Source organism: Magnolia sinica, chromosome 15 (assembly GCF_029962835.1).
Source record: "Magnolia sinica isolate HGM2019 chromosome 15, MsV1, whole genome shotgun sequence".
Taxonomy (NCBI): Eukaryota; Viridiplantae; Streptophyta; class Magnoliopsida; order Magnoliales; family Magnoliaceae; genus Magnolia; species Magnolia sinica.
The window spans coordinates 72,214,378-72,234,306 of record NC_080587.1 but is presented as its reverse complement, the minus strand read 5'-3'; the positions used below and the strand labels follow the sequence as shown (position 1 = coordinate 72,234,306).

The following is a 19,929-nucleotide window of genomic DNA, read 5'->3' as shown; positions in this document are numbered from 1 at the left end:
TTTCCTGGCATTGGGGTACCTTTGCTTGTTTTTATTTTTAGATTTTATCACTTTCCGAGCAAGGTGGGGTGATGAGAGGGTCACCTCCCACCTTTGTCGTCTTTGTCCTCATCATCTAAGCCTTATCCCAACTAATTGGGGCCAGCTACAGGAAACCTTTTCTGCCATTCTACTCTATCAAGGGCCATAACTTCAAGAATTATAACCGTACAAAGATAAAATAAATAAATAAATAAATCAAGTTAAGAATGATATAACCCAGGCCCAGTAAGCACATTGTATACCCAAAAAAAATAAAATTTGAATGAACTGGTCATCTTCTCCAAAATATATAAATAAATGAACCAGTCAGTGTTTATTGCTGCTTGATGGTGCATGTTCTGGGGTCGGAAAAAAACACACTAGACATGCAATCTTATCGGTCCATTTGTGGCCTCAAATGGACAATGGAAATCGAAAGGTGTAGATTGTTTGGGTTCAAATGGGGGAGGTGTATTAACCAGACGCTAGCCATGCAATTGGATTGGTTTTTGTGCCATGGGCCCTGCATAGTAGGGCCTGCCATTTTAACAGTCCAGATTCACCAACCATACAGCCATGCTTGGAGCGCTCTCTTTGCTAATCCATCTAAACATTTCAATATTAAAAGATTTCTTAAGGTTAATTGCTGATAACCAATGTAATTCCCTTTTTATTTTCTAATTGATAACTAGATACTTCATTAGGAAAAGATACAATAATTGATTAGATAATGGATACAAGGACCATATAATCAGACCATTCCAAGAGACGCCTTCCTTTCCTAGTACCAGTAGCTGATATGATTACTTAATCAGCTTCAATGTAAAGGAAAGATTTCAACAGAAAGAATGAGCAAAATAGTGTTATGGACTAAACTCATAAGCAGTTGAGGGAGAGAGGGAGGTGATCATCTGCTGACCCCATGGTTTGGTAGTCTAAATGATTGGTCTGTTGACTTCAGTTGTGGATGGACCGCGCCCCATGAATCTCCTCAATAGGACAATACTGACCTTTTGATTTATTGCCTACAAATAGATGGTTAAGAAGAAAAATCCAGCAGTGGTCTGCATTCTACCAAAGAAAGTCCCTAGATTTGTGTCTAAGATCTTCCAACCTATGAGATTTTTGGTGCACGGTCTGTACATGGTGAGAGGCGACAGATCTATGGTCTGGGTTGCCATTGGCTCCACTTGTCAGAACTATAAACCTGTGTAAAGCCTCTGAGTCGAGGATCCTCTTATTCATCCCAAGAAGTATAAATCATTTTATTTTATTTTAGCCAGAAAAAGTATTAATGGCATTAGCCATTTAATATTTTCTTGGTAATGTTTTAACCAAATACAGGTGTTGTTGGTGTAATATTGTTTATTCCTTTACTCGCTGTGATTTATTTAGTAGTGTGGCCATACTTTTCAATTTAAGGGCAGGACTCTTGACTTGTGCGAAAGGATATTTGTGGCATTCACGTTTTTTGGTTTTTTTTTAAAAAAATCTGTGTGAACTGTAAACCTGGAACTCTATGGTAGTTATATCTGTCGCAAATGTCATTACATAGGTAATCACCTTGACTGGTAAGAAAACAAGGGTACTTTTGGACCTTGGTGCAGCGCTGAATGGATTTGCAACATTTAGGGTGCATTTGGTTGCACCAAATCGCATGGAATTCCATGGTATTTTGTTCAAAAATGGACTCAATAAACATGAAATATCATGATATTTGGTACAAGCAATGTGAGTGGTATCGAGGGGATCTTTTGCCATGGCTGGTTCCAAGTGCCCTGGTAAAAGAGGAAGGTTCCAACTTCTAATTGTAAAAATTCTGCCAAAGTGCTGGGAGAAAGGCTGAGATGTTGACGATGATTAAAGTGGAAATGACCAAATTTAATTAACTTTGTTTGATGGATTGAGCTCAAAATCTCAACTACAGTGAATTTCAAGTTAGCTTGAAACGGTTGTAGCTGCCATTTTAGGGCTGCTCCTAATCAGAAATGCTAAGAAATGCCATTAGAATAATCCTTTCTTCCTGATTGAACTGAATTTTCTCAATTCAATCAGTTACACGTCCAAACACAGCCAAGTTGACCAATTTCCTTTCCTTTCCTCGCCATGCGAATACAGGGGTACAGATAGTATGGTAGAAAGAACTATATGAACCTTTCTACCATACCATCTATTATTGTATTGTATAAAGTTGCATAAAGATATGTGCTTGGTTTGGATCAATCTATAATATGTATCTACATGTGTACGTGGGGCTCTTGTAGTTACATTGTTACTGAATTGTTGTTATGCAATTGGTGTGTGGTTATCCTCATTTCTCAAAAGAAACATGTATCAAGAGTCCCGGGAATAATCTTTTGAAATGTGCAAGTTGAAGAGTGCACTTGATGTTGGAACATCATGAACAATGGTTTTTCTTTCCCCCAACCATTCATTCATTTCATGTATAGGTATGACCCACCTGATGAGTGGATAATGTAGCAAATTGGGGAAACTTTAGTTGCTTTTACTAACTTATTTGAGCCTTCAATCTTCTCCTTCAGATCTCACAAGATTGAAAATTGAGTGCAATATGGACCGTGGAATTTCCCGCAGCCTGCTAGTTTATTCAATCAGAAAGAAAAGGAGGATCCATCCAACTAAAGTGAAGGGAGACTTGTGAAAGGATCCAACAGCCATTCTAGTAGAGAATTTCATTAGATCAAGAAGAATTACTCTTATAGACAAGGATTAAAGACTATAACCAAGTAAATTTATTTAATAAATAATAGCAATATGATTTAGTCCATACTTTTGACTATTTTATAGCCCTTCTTTACAAGCAATTCCATATTCAAAATAATTAACTACTGGCACCCTATTGGCTGTAATTTCCTCAAGTAAGATCACCCTTGCACAAAAAGTTAGGAAACCAACCAATAGGAACTATCCAAATAAGGCCATATGATTGGAATATTGTGTACGAGTGGTATTTGTAGTCATTGTAGTCTTATTTGGGCAGTTCCTTATCACCACCACCACCACTATTATGACTATTACTATTACAAGGTAGTTCCTTATCATCACCACCACCACCACTATTATGACTATTACTATTACTATTATTATTCTTCTTGTTATTATTATTGTTATTGTTATTGTTATTGTTACTCTTCTTCTTCTTCTTCTTCTTATTATTATTATTATCCAATTCCAATGACCGCAAATACCACTCAAAAACCAACACTCTGACTATATGGCCTTATTGACTGTTATCCTAAAACTGCTGCACTGTTGGACCTGTGGGGCCTACAACCATACAGAATGCTATAAATCTCATCTGATCTATTTTGTGAAGTGCACAAGTCAATTGGATCTCCATCCATTAACCATAGAGCTTGCAGGGCCCATCCCTCTGGTGGATGGGTGCTCTCAATGCATCAGTGGACCAGCCTGATATTAGTGTATGATCATCTTCATGGTGGGGGCCACCCATGGTTCTAAAAAATGGCTGCTCGATATGTGACGAGGGTGGGGTTGAATTTGGGCCGTCTGAGAGAAAAAGCTATATTGGCTAATACAGGCTGATATGGGGCCATATTGGCACTTCCATGGCCATAATGGCATTTAAAAAAAAAATAAAATTCTTCTTCTCCAACTTATTTCTTCATTTTGTCCATGGAGTAAGCTTAGAAATCATTTTAGACTAGATCTAGGCCTATTTGGGGATCAGAACACCACATTTTAGTTGGATTCGATGAACCAAAATGGGATGGACCATTTTGGGAAAAATTGGAATGAGGGTTAAACCATCCCTTTCTTTATTATTTTTTCTTCTTTTTGTTATATTTCAATGTAATGGGCCCAAACCCACCAAGTCACACTTGATTTGTGTGTGATCAGGATGTATTTTGATTTCAGCAGGTCAAGTTGATGGATGGCATTCTTATAAAAAATTCTTATACACCATTGCATACATGTTAAAAATAGCACCAAAAAGATAGATTTTGATGTTTTACATTTTTCCAATAATTTGCATACTTTTTTTGGGCAAAAAAAAAAGAAAAAAAAAAAGAAAAAAGAAGAAGAAGAAGAAGAAGAAGAAGAAGAAGAAGGAAAAATGGCCAATATGCCCCCTGATATTCAAAACCTTTGGGTCACCTTCAGACACTTCCTAGATGTCCCACACAATTCCCAGGTTGCAATGTGAGTCGTTAATGCAGGGGGATTTTCACACCGGGCTCGAGTGGGGTGGCCCGTGGGATGCGGGGGCACACTCGAGGTGGGTGGCCCACAACCCATGTGATTTGGGGCCCACGAGGGGGCGGAACTCATGGATTTGGGACCCATGAGGAGGGTTCAGCCGAGGACCTAACCCATGGATGTGGGGCCTGGCTATGAGATAAATGGATTAATTCGCCATGCTCTATCAATTCGAGCTTTTAGAGCAAGTGGTTAATTGTCTTGCATCAGTCATGTTTAAATGTGAGTGGGGGTGGGGGTGGGGCTAGCAAACCTCTTTTTACTTTTTTTGCTGGTTCTGTCCTTATAGACAGTTTTTATATTTATGGTTTGCCTTGTTCAATGAACTATCACCACTGTTCACACTTTCCTATACAATTCTTTTTTATTGGATTGGGCCTTTTGCTTTATTCCAGCTGGTCCGACGATAGGGAAACTATAGAAAATTATTCCGGGCCGTCCTATAAGTTTGCAGCAGTAAATTTCAGTGCAATGGAGAGCTGATTGTATATGTTGAATATGTTCGCTGCATAATCATACAAATAATAGATATTGTTTGTGTTCAAGCTTCTTTCATCTGAGAAATTGATTGCTTATGGTCCATGAGGTCCTTTGGATATCTAATAGTTATCGATTTGTTTTCCTCCATGAACTGAAGCAGCTTGGTATTCTTCATTAAACATCTCAGTTGCATTTGGGCCGAACTACCATTGAAGTGAAATGACGACTGAATGGGTGAACAAGGCCCATGGCCTTCATGCTTCCCGACAAGATGGTGAAAGCAGAAGTAAGATATGGAAAGATATAAACCTTCCTCAACAAGCTCCGCAACCGGTAAGATGAACTATGGTACCACCATGTAGGAGGTGTGCTTCACTTTTGCTTCTTTTCTAGCAATAATCCACTTCATTAATCAAAGAAAAATAAACGGAAGGACCTGATGCTAAATGCCAATATCTAAGTTGAACGGGCCACAACACTTTGCCTCTCACTCTTCCATGTAACAGGATCACCACTTATAAAAGTACAGTAGCTAGGTGTAGATCGCTTATTAGATGGAGAACCAGCCCAATCTGCATTAGAATATCCTTTTACTTGAAGATGGCCATTCCACTTGTAGAGGATACCACAACCATGAGCTCCTTTTAAATACCCGAGGGTGTGAAGCATAGCCTCTATATGTGGAACCTAGGGAGCTTGCATAAATTGACTAACCGCGTTGACAGGGTATGTAATATCAGGTTGGGCGTTAGGTAAATTAATTTTTCCACTGGTCAACGATGTCGCCCTGATCCACAAAGTTTTTTATTTGTATCTATAGGAGTTTTGGCAGTCTTGGCTCTTAAAAGACTTGTCTCATTCAGTAAATCCATTACATATTTTCATTGTAACAAGTTGATGCGTACCTTGGACTTGACTACCTCAGTGCCCAAGAAATATAAAAAATTGCCCAAGTCCTTCATAGAAATGTTGTTGTAAGAATTTCTTCAACTTGTCAACACTTGTAATGTTACTGCCTGTAACCATGATGTTGTTTACAAGTACAAAACCAACACGATAGTGCCTGTCTCACTTTGCCGAACAAAAATGGATTGGTTGGCCTAGCTACGTTTCATCTTGAACTCGAATACTATTTACTAAACTTGTTGAACCAAGTTCTTGGAGACTATTTAACCCATAATCTCTAGTGAGGGCTTCCCTTCATAGAAGCCCGAGCATTAAGGAGTTCTTCGATTCTCACCCGCAATTTCGAATTTGATGAGTAATTGAGAAGGGGCAGACATGCTCAACTCAAGGAGTGTTTGATTTTGAGTCATCCTTGAAATGAACCTTTTAATGAGGAAACAAACGATTTAAGGTATACCTTATCTGCCTCCCCCTAAGAAACAAACTCAACTGGTTGCTCCATGTAAACTTCTTCAACTAGATCTCCATGAAGAAAACATTTTCACAACAAGCTAATACAATGGCTAATTCGAATTTACAGTAATGGAAATAACTACTTGCATTAAGTGGAGCTTTTCCACAGGTGGGAAAGTCATGCTTTGGTTATGTAATTGTAACATATATGGCTCAATGGATCATCTAAAAGCTTGGTTAGTTGCCAAAGGAGACTCTCAGACCGTTGTAGTCGACTACTCAAGTGCATGCTTTCCAGGAGATAATTAGTTAACATCCAAGTTTGATCATGACAAAGTGCAACCATTTCTTCTTCCATAGTTCGTTTCTACCCACAACTCAAAGCTTCCTAAAAAGAATGAGGAGTGGACACAAATGACAAAGACAAAGCACATTGTCAAAATGATGGAGATAAACCACTGAATGAAACAAAGTTGGAAATGGGATGCTGCATACATGATCAAATACCCTTACGAAGAGCAATGGGTAGATTACCTTCATCTGATGGTGGAGGCATGGACTTAAAAGAATGATGATCTTCTGACGGATCAGGAGGATTGGTAGAAGTCATGATCGTATATACTTGATCTCCATGTTTGGAATGTCTGGAGTAAACTTGCAAAGGCTGATCTGCGCATTGCATAGACATCTCCCCAACTCCAGTGGTAATATGTGGTACAATGGGAAGAGTAGTTATGGAATTCTCTTCAAACTATAAAGACTTTCATTCCTCAGAGAAATTTGGAGTTTGTTCAAAGAACGTGACATTGGCTGACTCATAATGTCTTATGGAAACAAGGTTATAACATTTGAATTCACGTTGGCTACGAGAGTACTCAAGAAAGACACACTCGATAATCCTTGCTTTAAAATTATCACGAACATGATCAAGCTGATGCACAAAGCATACACAACCAAACACTTTGGGAGGAATAGAGGAGGAAGGAATATGAGGACACATGACAAAGATGCAACTTTCCATCTAGGACAAAGGAGGGCATCTGATTTATTAAGTAGCCAGCAGTTAACATTGCATCACTCCAAAATATTTTCGGAACCGTCATATTCAACAATAAGGCTCTAGCGACCTTAAGTAAATGATGATTCTTATGTTCTACTTCCTCATTTTTTTTGTGGTGTGTACGCACATAAAGTTTGGTGAATAATGCCGTGACATGCCAAGGTTTGAATTAAATTCATGAGATAAATATTCTCTAGCATTATTTAAACGTAGAACACAAACAACAGAATTGAATTGAGTTTGTGCTTCAACATAAAATTCTTTAAAACAAGAAAACACTTCTGATCGATCTCGTCAAATATAGCTATGTCATATGAGAATAATCATCCAAAAAACAACGAAGTACTTGTAAACAGATAAACTAGTTAGATGAACTGGATCCTAAATATCATAATGTACTAAATAAAAAGGTTGATCACTTCTTTTGTCTAGCGAGGAAGAAAAGATACTCTATGGTGTTTACTCAACTCACAGGTTATTCTTACCTAGACACGCGACAATGATGAGATTAGACTCTTCAAACTACTTGAGGAATGACCAAGCCTGAAATGCCACCGATGAGGTGAGATGTATGTCCTTAATGCAACTCCAGTTATTTCATGATTGAGGTAATAGAGTTAATTTGCTTCATGCTCTCCACTAATCAACCTCTCCATCCTTGGATCCTGGAATTCACAATAAGAAGGATAAAATGTGACAGAACAATTTAAAGACTTTGTTAGCTTATTCACTAATACCAAACTCAAAGAAAATTTAGAAATGTAAAGTATTGATGACAATGAAAGCGATTTGGTAGGAAAAGCTGTATTGAATCCAGATACATGGGTTGAAGTACCATATGCTAATATTATAGAAGATATGGATAACGATTATACTAACTAGGATAACACACTATGCTTACCAGTCATACGATTATAAGCTCTTGATTAAATGACCCAAGGTACACTGTCGTGCAAGGCAAATGGTACTTGACTACGCGAGAGTAGTTGTGGATGATGATGTGTTGATGGAGCAATCCTTCAAAAGCCTGGCATATTCTTCCTTAGACTGTGTAAGTATATTACTTGAAGTACTGGGGAGTAGAACTGGAGGAGATAGGCTTGGAGTCATAACCCTCAGTGCCATAATCAGAGAAATGAGCCTGATTCGCTAGGCAGGCTTACTAATAAGATCCTAACATGTGTCTGTTGTGTGGTTACTGACACCACAATGAGTACATGTCGATTGCCACAACCACGATCACAGTTAAAATTTGTACCACAACCTTCCCAATTATTTTGGCCTTCAAAGCAACCTCCCCCTTAAATCTTTACCACCAAAACGGTCACCACGATTGCAACCACCATCATCACTTCCCCCATCTCCTCCACTAGATGCAGACATAAATGCAGAAAACTATCTGACGAAAATGAACTCTGTACACTGATCGCATGTTGAACACGAGCAAAAGCCTCGATGGTAGATGGGAGCTTGCTACTTTGAAGAATCTAAGCCCAGAAAAGCTCAAATTCTGGATGAAGACTAGAGAGGAATTTGGCAAGACGGAAATGCTTTTTCTACCGTTGCATACTCTCATAACTGTAGATAGGATCTGGTATACATTTAATTCCTCCTACATGCCTCGTAAGGTAGAATAATACTCTCTGACACTCTTATCTCCTTGTTGAAGAGCAAAAATACTTTGAAGTAACTTGTAGATCCAAGTTAAGTTCTTCTCTCTTAAATAGATCTCTTTTAGGTTATCCTATACGTAACTTTCCTGAAAAAGAAAACATTTGCACTAATTTGAGGCTCGATAACATTCCGTAACAAAGCCCTGATTAGGGCATCCTCTGCCACCCAATCTTTGTACTCTTTTAAACTTTCATCGGGTTTGGGAAAGTCAAATATTTTTATTCCCTTTTACCCGTAAGGAATATCTCTACTGATGTGGCCACTGTAAGTAATTTGCCCCATTGAGTCTAGTCGATCTATCTGAAAGTTCATCGACTCAGATGGAGACTAATGACTCTTGGCTTTATTCTTGGCATCCATTGATTAAGGAGAAATCCAAGACCCAAGGAGGAATGGATAACTTTTAACTCCCCCAGTACATATTTCAAAAACTGATGTACACCAACAAACATGATCACTTGATGGAAGTTCTTCTTTCAACACCTTTACACATACGTTGATTCTTTAACCCTTGCAATGCTCATCTTCAACACATATTTTCGATATCAAATCTGATCACAAATATGACCATAAACACACAATGCCCACTTTTGTCCATCACGATGGATCTATGTGAAAGTGGGCCTCACACACTTTCATGGGACATGATTGCACGGCCCACCATATGGTGGTTTGGAAAGATTTGAGTAGATTAGTCCCCAATGACTATAGATTTTCACCTCAAAACGGTTAAAGGAAAAAGAAAAGAGAAGAAATGTTGAAGAAGGAAGAGATCGATGATCGGATAAATTTCACTCTAATACCATGTTGATGGATTGAGTCATGAGGAAAGAGAAGAAGAAAAAGAGAAGAAAGGACAGAAAGAATGTGAGAAAGAGAATGTGGTAACATTAGGGTTCACCTGTCCGCACCTCTCTCAAGCTATTGACATAGTTTTTAATACTTTCAAGAATGTGATTAATAACAAAAGCAAATATGCCCGTTACATCCTAAACTTATATGGGCCTAAAAAGGGCCATATAACAGCCCACACTCACATTAGATAACTCTATGATCTGGACTGTTCATCTATGGGTTCTTACCATGGATGGGCCATGTGCCATAAAATCATGTCCATCAGATGATCCTAACCACCAACTATTTTTTATGACCCTAGCCACCAATTGGAGGAATTTTGTCGTTAAACTTTGACCATTGATTAGACTTCGTTGTGTCCACCCAATTGTAATCCAATAAAGTCATCAAATCCGTGGATAATACAAACTCATATGTGATTTTGGATGCCCCATCAATAGTGGGCTCAACAAATGAATGGTCCAAATCCTTGTGCATGTGTGGCACATCTATGGAGATCGAGTGCTTGATAACTGAACTTGGATATAGCACCAGATACATTCTAAAAAAAGAAAAAGAGAAAAGGGGAAAGGAAGATCCTGATAAAAAGATTGTTCCAAGTTCCAACTAACACTTTTTTCTTTTCTTTTCTTTTCTGGAGTTAGTGTTGCTTGTGGAAACTTATTGACCAGGGAGACTTCTCTCCCAAATCTGAACTTTGCTACCTTGGACATACGATGCTGAGGCAGTAAAAAACATGCATGTATCCATGTCCGGAACTTCTATAGCATAAAAAAGAGTTCGAAAATGCCAAAAAAAGAGATGTTTTTCAAAGAACTCTAAAATACGGGTCAGATAATGCACAACAGTTAAAAGTGCCATGTTGGAGACGATTGTGTTGGCACGTGAGTGGTGTTTGGTAAACATATATCACTGACCTCCTGCTATTTCCCGCAGCTGGTCACTTGAGCTTGTGCTTACCACTTTTGGTCCAATTGCAGTACATTTTTGTACTTTGTCCTGAGCTTGGACCTGGTCTTAATTGTAGTTCTAAAGCTCACTGACTTGACTCAAAATTCGGTTGAGTCAACTCAGTGAGATTTCAAGCCAAGTCACTGGGAAACTCGGTCATGGCTGTGACTCGACCCTGATGAGGGAAGACTCATGGAGTCAACTTGACCACTTGATCAGCTTGACATGACTTGCAGTGACTCGAGCGAGCTGAATAACTTGGTGAGTCATTCTGATATCAGCAGTCATGAGCAGTAGAATGCAAAAACCAAAATAGGGAGTCAAACCCACGACCCCTGACTGAGATAAGACACACCTAACCGATGCGTTGAGTAGTTTGTGGCTGTTAGATCAGCCCCCTTTTTTTTTTCTAATTTCTTAAACTATTTCTAACTAAAAGATATTAACTACTCCTACTGGTACTTTAAATTTATAATTATTAAACATCAAGTCAATTTGGGTCGAGTCTTTGAGTCATCCCAACCTGGCTACACATCAAGTGGATTCAAGTTTTCGGGTTTTCAAACTATGGTCTCAAGATAAATTTCTGCTGAACAAGGTGCTGTAAAAGCATCAGGTCAAGAATCCTCTTATTCCTCATGAAAGTTACCATTCACTTTATTTTATTTTGTGTTCAGTTCAAAATAGCTCTCTGCCAACTGTCAGTTACTTCGGACAAGCTGAGAAACATCACTCATGCACGCAATGCGATTGAAAGTGCTGCTGGAAATGGGGCCCAGCTTGTTGTTTTGCCTGTAAGCTTGCTATTTGAAATGATTTTGGATGTATCGATATTAATCACTAGCTTCATTCTGCATCAATATGCTTACTCTAGCACTTCTGCAGGGATTGTTGGGTCTTTAGCCTCAGGATTGTACCATTTGCTGAGGCCTCCCAATTCCATAGATGTGGAGCCCTGGTTCAGTGTTCTGGCAGTTGGTATGGTGGGCTCCACCATAGATGGTGGATGCCCCCAAACACTCTCCTAGAGATCCATATTGGAAGATCTGATCCTTTGATATTATGATCTACAAATGGACAGTTAAAAAAAAATCAGCAATGTTGCCATGCAACAAAAGTTCAAAGATCAAAGGGGCAGGATCTTCAATATGGGATTTTGGGGCATCCTCTGTCCCCATTGGGCCCCATGAGATCGACAGCTGCATGTACAGATTTGTGTCCTCAACAAGATCTATGCTTGTTGAGGCTTGGGGCTCAACAATTCCTTATATTTCTATTCTGCTTTGTGAATTTGCAAACATCATTGTCCTTGCCCATGTTGATTTTGTTTTTTGTTTAATGATAGGAAATATGGAACTGCCCTTATTTGAATGAAAATTTCCCAAAAAACGCTGAGAATTTTGACAATGAAGATGCGTCACCATCATTCTCAATGCTATCTGAAGTCGCTCGTGTTTGTGGGATCACGGTAGTTGGCGGGTCTATACCGGAATGGAGTGATGGTCAGTTGTATAACACCTGTTGTGTGTTTGGCATAGATGGAAAGCTAAAGGCTAAGCATCGGAAAGTAAGGATTTACTTTTATCATCAAATCAGCATGGTAACAATGTAGAAAATGTTTTGGTGCTAATAGGAATTATACAGTTCTCCCTTGAGCAAGTTTCTTGGCTGAACAAATTGTAAATGTGGCCCACCTTCTGGTGGTGACCCAAACGGTTTTATATTGCGCTAGATTATGGATGGTAGATACCCATAACTTCTTCCCCATCAGATGGTCTGAATTCCTAACCATTCTTACCTTGGTATATGTGCTCTTAAGTGTGCATTTGCAAGCTCCGATTGGATGTCTAGGATCATGTCATGGGGAAGATATTGTTTATGGTCCATCCGTGATGGGTCCCACTCGGTCGGCATCATCATGTTAGCCTTCTCCAGAAAATTGGGGTTGGCTGATGGAGCCCACTAGACAAGTTAGATTACTGAAAGGTGGAACTCACCTGTACATTGCTTGGTTGAACAAAGTCCTCTACTTCAATCAAGCATCAGATAATCCTTCATCAACAATACCATTCTAAATTGGGAGGATTCGTGGTGTGTGTGTGTGGGGTTTTGCTAACTTCCCAATTTCATGGGGAAGTTACCAATGTCCCCAAAGCTTTCAAGTGACACGTGGGATGCCCAATCATCAATCCGGACTGTCCATTCTTTCATACAATTAGGGACAAGCCACAGTGCTAAAATCATGTCAATGGGATGATCCTAAACATCCGATCAATAGCATGGAAAATGGATAGTCAATATTGAGCGAAAAAAAATAGGTCCACTCATCATCTTGAACCATTTATTCAATAGATTCTACCTTGTACTGCTTATAATTCCAAAGTAGCACACATTGGTTTGATGATTCTAACCATACAATCCGTGTCTTGTAAAAAAACAGACAGTTAGAACAAATTGGCTTCATTCATTAGGTTACGATCATCCCGATCATTGTGATTCTTGGGCCATGGCTTGTTCCCTATGGTACTATTGAATGAATGGTCTGGATTGATGATTGGGCATCCCATGTGTCACCTGAGTGAGAGAGAGTCCCACACCGAGATCTTAAACCATGATCTAATATGGTAAAAAAAATACTCCACGATCTTGTTGAGATTTCATATTTGAAAGTATAGACATGGTGATGTGTAGATACATCTGTTTGATGTCGACATTCCGGGGGATATTACCTACAAGGAATCTGACACTCTTTCAGCAGGAGAGAAACCCACGATTGTAGATACAGGTATTCATGGTAAAGTTCCTCCAGATAAAAAGGTCATCCTTACTGCTTATTTTTCTTTCATTGACTGTTATCTATTGTCTTTGTGATGATTGAGTTCCCATTATACTTGTAATGCTTGCTTACCCAACTTATTTCCACATATCTACTGAGAAGAATGTCAGACTATTTTTTGCTGGTGTTTGGATGGTGGAAAACAATGGAAAAACGTGGAAATGAAATCCATTTACACAGATGTGATGCTTTCCCCTGTTTGCAATAACACAATTAGGTGCAGAAATTGTTTTCCATTTCCATAATTTTCCTCAAAAAATGAGTAAGATCATTTCATCCCACCAAAAAAATTGTTACTTCCACGGTTATGAGAGACTCTTGCTCTTTGATCATTGACCTTTTAATATTTTTATAATTCTATGAAAAACATCAAATCCAAGCCAAACGGTGGAGTAACTGTTGAATTCTGTGGTTTTCCATCCTGAGGAATCCATAGGGGTTTTCCATGTCCTCATTTTGGATTCTCCCTATCCAAACAGGTTGCATTTCAACATTGAGGTCTTGGGTTCGAGCCCAGCTTACCTACCAAAAAGAAGTTTCACTGTTGAGATTGATTTTTGTACCATAATTGATGAGGACATCGTGCACACGCACGCCCGCACACCACTACCCCTACGCACTTATGTATGCAGAAGGAGGACCTCATCATCGATTTGGCTCGATTACGATGTCCAGGGAGGGCCTCTTAGTTAGAAGACAAGTTTTGGTTCAAAAAAAGTGGGCCCGATAGTTAAGAAAGCCCATCATGGGATCTCATGATCGTGGCTCACTCGTCGGATTGATTTCATATTTTAGGTTTTGCTTATTGTTATTATTTAGAACATTGTGAATGCTTTAGATTTCTTTGTTTGGTTTTTATTTTAGTTTACTTCATCGCCAAGTAATAGATTGCGCACATGGTGCGAGTTTTGGGGTATAGGATTTTCCCTATAAATAGGCACCCCTTGTGGTTCTTTTGATTCATTGAAGTTAATAAAAAAATTCCTGCTTTATTTTTCTGCTCTCTTCATGAGTTGTGGAAGAATTCAAAAGTGGGTGCGAAGCCCTCCCTTTTCAAAGGGCTAACTACCGTGGTGCGAAGCCACATCGATCCCGATTCACCTCCATCCTCCATCATCTTTTTTTCCATCTTCCCCCACCATCCGTACTTCAAATTCGTCCCTTTTGTTGCATTAGATTTCTTCATTACAGCAGGTTTCTAGATTTCGGCTCGCGGGCGAGCTGAAACTTCGGCGGAGCACCACACTCAGACCAGAGCTCGGATCGACGTAAGATTTGGGGGTTTTGTAGCCTAAGCCTGGCCGACCAAGGCCTAGGAATCCGTTTCTGGATTCCGTCTCCCACCACACGTGTGGCCAGCCTTAGGCGCACGTGCGCCCGCACATGACTCGCTGTCCACATGCAGGGATTATCTCGGGTTAAGGTTTCTTCCTATTTTCCTCTCTTTTATATATGATTTCATAAATCCTGACCCTAGATTACATTATCCCTAATTGATTTGCCTCTTTTCTCCTCCTAGGGTTCCTTGAATTGAGATTGGGGAATCCCTTGGATTAGGGACTGATTCTTATACATGTGTGGGTGATTTCTATTTCCCTTTGAGTATTGTTTGGTTCATAATTTTCAGTGATTCAGCCCTAACGTGTGTAGGCCTGGATCCGCATAGATTCCCCTTTAGTTGAATGTTTGGATTTTCATGTGGGATGTGGAATTTGTGTGATTGTTTCTGAATTGGTGTGATCTAAGCCTGAAATCTTGCATATCATATTTAAATTCATGTCCTGCATCAATAATTTGGTATCAAAGCCTAGGGTTCTTGTAGGGGAATTCACCACATATTTAGGGTTTAGTTTGTTTGAGTCCTACATGCATTCCGTCAATCATATAGCTGAATTTTAGTAACAGTGTGTAGTCTCCTCCATATAGAGTCTCGTAGGGTCATTTAGTTTTTTTTTTTAGATACATGTAGTTGCCATAGCAGGTCCTTAGGTTGAGTTAGCTTGTGTATGCTCACACGTGCGGGTCACGGTTTTGGTTTGCACCCTACTCTAAACATGGAGCAACTACAAGAATCAATGGCCAAGTTAACCCAGCAGGTTGAGTCTATGTCTAAGCGCTTGGAACAACGCATAGATCAACGCCTTAACCAATTTGATGATCGCGTTACTCAAATAGAGGCCTTCCTCAGGGCAAACCCCACCATTGGGGAAGATGCCCATTCCCAAGCAGGTGGTCAGGAGATTAGACTACGGAATGGAGGCGGCCAAGGAGTTGGTCATGGGTGTGCAGCTGTGTACCCACCCTGTGAGGGACATCATGACCAATATGACCCAGATGCGCAACTCCTCAAGGGAGTTAGAGTAGATGCCCCTACTTTTGATGGCCACTTAGACCCTAAGCTTTTTTAGATTGGTTGGCGGATATGGACCACTATTTTGAGTGATATGATATGTCGGATGCTCGATGAGTCCGATTCGCCAAATGAAGCTTGTGGGTCAAGCAAAGAGGTTTTGGGTGACGGTTGAGCGAAAAAAAGAAAGAGCGAGGGAACTCCCAATAGTCCATTGGGGAGAAATGAAAGAAACACTGAAAGAGAAGTACCTCCCTTTCTCTTATCGCCTGCGGTTGATTGAGGAGTGACAGTCTCTTCAACAGGGTTCCATGAGTGTTGCTAAATATATTGAGAAATTCGAAGAGTACTTGACCCGCTGTGAGGTTGATGAGGACCCCGTACTCACCCTTGCTCATTTTAAAACGGGCCTCTGTCCTGACATTAGGAGAGAATTGCTCGCCAAGGACATAGACACTATCGAATAATTGTACCAAGTAGTGTTAGATGTCGAGCGAGCAATACCTTAAAGCATCTGTGGGAAGGCGGTTTGACTTTCGCGAATCCGGTGCTAAGGCCAACCCCTTTGGGGCTAGATCTAACACGGGATTCCAAAACAAACCTTCCCCTAATGTTCAGCTCAGACCTAAGGATGATAAGGGTAAAGAGATTGTCGGGTCTAGTTCACGTGGAAGTGGGGCCACTAGGTGTTTTAGGTGTTAGGGGTTTGGTCATTTTGCTCACAGTGCGGCACGAGAGAGGGCACCAAAGTACTCCTTATTGATGGCAAGTAGAAGTAGTACCCCTAAAGAGTGATAGTGAGGAGGAGGAATATCAGCCAGTCGGAACCCCTAGTGATGAGGAAGAGGGAGCATAAGAGTCTGTGACTCTCGCAGTTGTGCGTTGCGCCCTGGCTCAAGCCATGAACACTGATGACTGGCGCCGCGATATGATCTTCTACACTTATGCAAAATGTGGGGAAAAAAGCTGTAAGGTGATCGTGGATAGTGGTAGTTGTGCCAACGTGGCATCAACTAGCACTATGAGTCGTTTGGGCTTGAAGATGGAAGCCCATCTTCAGCCTTAGAGTCTCCTGGGTTGATGAAACATCCATTCTAGTTTCGCACCGCTGTCTTGTCTCTATTCAGTTCGGATCTTATAAAGACACAATTTGGTGTGATGTTGTTCCTATGGATGTGGGCCATATTATTCTGGGTAGGCCGTGACTCTATGACAGGGATGTTACCATATTTGGTCGTTCAAATGTGTGTACATTCTAGTTTAAGGGCAAGAAGGTCAAGCTAAATCCTCTGCCACCCAAGAATACAACTGGAAAAGAGTTCACCACACAGAGTAGTGTGAGCAGCCCAAAAGAAGTGAAGGAGTCGAAGTCCAAGTCCAAACCGCTCCATATTTTGAATGCCAAAGACTTTGAGCGAGAGACGGAGGCTGACTCGATGATATACGCCCTTGTGGCTAGGGAGAGTGTACCAGAGACTAGCGTAGAGTTACCCACTGAGGCCATTCAGGTAGTACATGAGTTTCGTAATGTCTTTCCTGATGATTTACCGAATGAGCTTTCCCTTATGAGAGATATACAACATACCATTGATTTAATCTCTGGGGCAACTCTACCAAACCTCCCGCATTACAGAATGAACCCGAAGGAGCACGCTGAGTTGAAGAGGCAGATTGATGAACTCTTAGAGAAGGGTTTTATTCGAGAGAGCATGAGTCTGTGTGCCATGCCCACCCTTCTTGCACCTAAGAAGGATGACACATGGAGGATGTGTGTTGATAGTAGGGCCATCAACAAAATCACAATCAAGTATCGGTTTCCCATACTGCGTCTTGATGACATGCTAGATATGATGGCCAATGCTACTATCTTCTCAAAAATTGACCTCAAAAGTGGGTATCACCAAATCCGTATACGCCCTGGTGATGAGTGGAAGACGGCCTTCAAGACGAAGGATGGGCTATATGAGTGGCTAGTTATGCCTTTTGGGTTAACTAATGCCCCAAGCACTTTCATGCGTGTGATGACCCAAGTGTTGAGACCCTTCATGAGGAAATTCCTGGTCGTATATTTTGATGATATATTGATTTATAGCATGACTAAGGAGCAACACCTCAACCATTTGAGGCAGGTTTGTGGGATCCTTAGGGCTGAGAAGTCGTACGCCAACCTAAAGAAGTGCGCATTCTTATCTAGTAGTGTGATCTTCTTAGGTTTTGTTGTGTCAGCTGATGGCGTATCTGCGAATCCCGAGAAGGTTAAGGCCATCGTTAATTGGCCTGAACCCCGTAATATTCATGAGGTGCGCAGCTTTTATGGCTTAACTACTTTTTATAGGCGGTTCATTTGAGGCTTCAGTTCCATTGTGGCTCCCATCACGGACTGCATAAAAAAGGGAGAGTTTCAATGGACAAAGGCCGCATTGAAGGCCTTCAAGGAGATAAAGGTCAAGATGACCGAAGCTCCAGTCAAAAGCTTTTGAAGTCGTATGTGACGCGTTAGGAGTTGACATAGGAGGAGTACTTAGTCAGGAAGGGCACCCTGTCGCCTTTTTTAGTGAGAAACTAAATGAGACGAAGTAAAGATATTCCACCTATGACAAGGAATCTATGCGGTAGTGCAATCACTATGCCATTGGCGACATTACCTGTTACCACAAGAATTCGTCTTGTTCTCGGATCACGAGGCCTTAAGATACTTGAACTCTCAGAAGAAATTAAGCCCCAGGCATGCTAATTGGGTTCAATTCCTTCAAGAGTACACTTTTGTGCTTAAACACAAGGCCGGTGTAGAGAATAAGCCTGCTGACGCGTTGAGTCATCGAGTCGCATTACTTAACTCCATGAGCGTTGAAGTTACGGGCCTTGAGAGCATCAAAGAAGAGTATTCTGAGTGTCTAGATTTTGGGGTTGTGTATATGTCTTTATTAGAGAGTCCGTCAGGAGCTAACAGTGAGTATTTGATTTGGACGGATATTTATTTAGGAGTGACCGCTTGTGCATACCACGCACCTCCCTTCGGGATTTTCTTGTCTGGGAGTTACATTTAGGGGGGGCCGCGGGTCATTTCGGTCGTGACAAGACCATTGCCCTAGTGGAGGATAGATTTCATTAGCCAAGCCTCAAGCGGGACGCGGCTAAAATTATAGGGCAATGTCGTACTTGTCAACTGGCAAAGCAGAGGAAACAGAATACAAGATTATATACACCTTTGCCAGTCCCATTCATCCCTTGACAGGACATCAGTATGGACTTCGTGCTTGGACTTCCCAAGACTATTCGAAAGCATGACTCTATATTTGTTGTCGTGGACTGTTTCTCTAAAATGGCCCACTTCATTCCTTGTTCTAAGACCTCCGACGCTTCTCATGTTGCCAAGCTGTTCTTTAGTGAGGTCGTCAAATTGCATGGATTACCAAAAACCATAGTGTATGACCGTAACGTAAGATTCATGAGTTACTTTTGGAAGACACTATGGCACATGATGAATACTAGGCTCCAATTTTCTTCTGCCTACCACCCTCAGACCGATGGCCAGACTGAGGTGGTTAATAGGAGCCTAGGGAGTTTACTTCGATGTTTAGTGGGGGAGCATACCAGGACATGAGACGCCGTACTACCTATAGCCGAGTTTGCATACAATAGTTCTGTCAATAGATCCACAGGTCTAAGTCCTTTTGAAGTCGTTACTGATTATAAGCCTAGGAAGCCTACTGATTTTATCCCCATGTCATTGTCCCATAGGCCACCAGAGTCTGCAAAGTCTTTTGCGCATCACATACATTCATTGCATCAAGAAATCAAGCGAAAGACCACTACTAGTAATGAACATTACAAATTTTCTGCAGACCTACATAGACGTTTCAAAGAGTTCAATATTGGGGACTCTGTGATGGTTCGCATCAGGCCCGAGCGGTACCCTCTAGGGGCCGTTCGTAAGTTACACGCGCGTAGTGCTGGGCCCTTCAAAATTATAAAGCGAAACGGTCTCAATGCGAATGAGGTAGATCTTCCACCTTCCATGGGAATTAGTTTCACATTCAATGTGGAGGATCTAGTTGCTTTTCAGGGACCCACTGATACTTTGTCCGGCCTTTCGCCCAC

At 40.8% G+C, this 19,929-nt stretch overlaps 1 protein-coding gene across 5 annotated transcripts in view; it reads left to right on the top strand.

The window, feature by feature from the left end:
• The window catches only part of LOC131228213 (omega-amidase, chloroplastic-like), a 41,200-nt gene that overhangs the window by 4,700 nt on the left and 16,571 nt on the right, over positions 1-19,929 (top strand). For 3 of the 5 annotated variants that reach the window (XR_009162755.1, XM_058224100.1, XM_058224101.1), the window contains exons 2-5: positions 4,904-5,076; positions 11,320-11,436; positions 11,988-12,209; positions 13,334-13,436. Coding sequence is in view for 4 of the 5 variants with exons in the window: in XM_058224100.1 (XP_058080083.1) it covers positions 4,963-5,076; positions 11,320-11,436; positions 11,988-12,209; positions 13,334-13,436 (556 nt within the window). In the remaining variant the exon portion in view is untranslated. The remainder of the gene's footprint in view (positions 1-4,903; positions 5,077-11,319; positions 11,437-11,987; positions 12,210-13,333; positions 13,437-19,929) is intronic. The other 2 variants (XM_058224102.1, XM_058224103.1) reach the window with 2 other exon arrangements.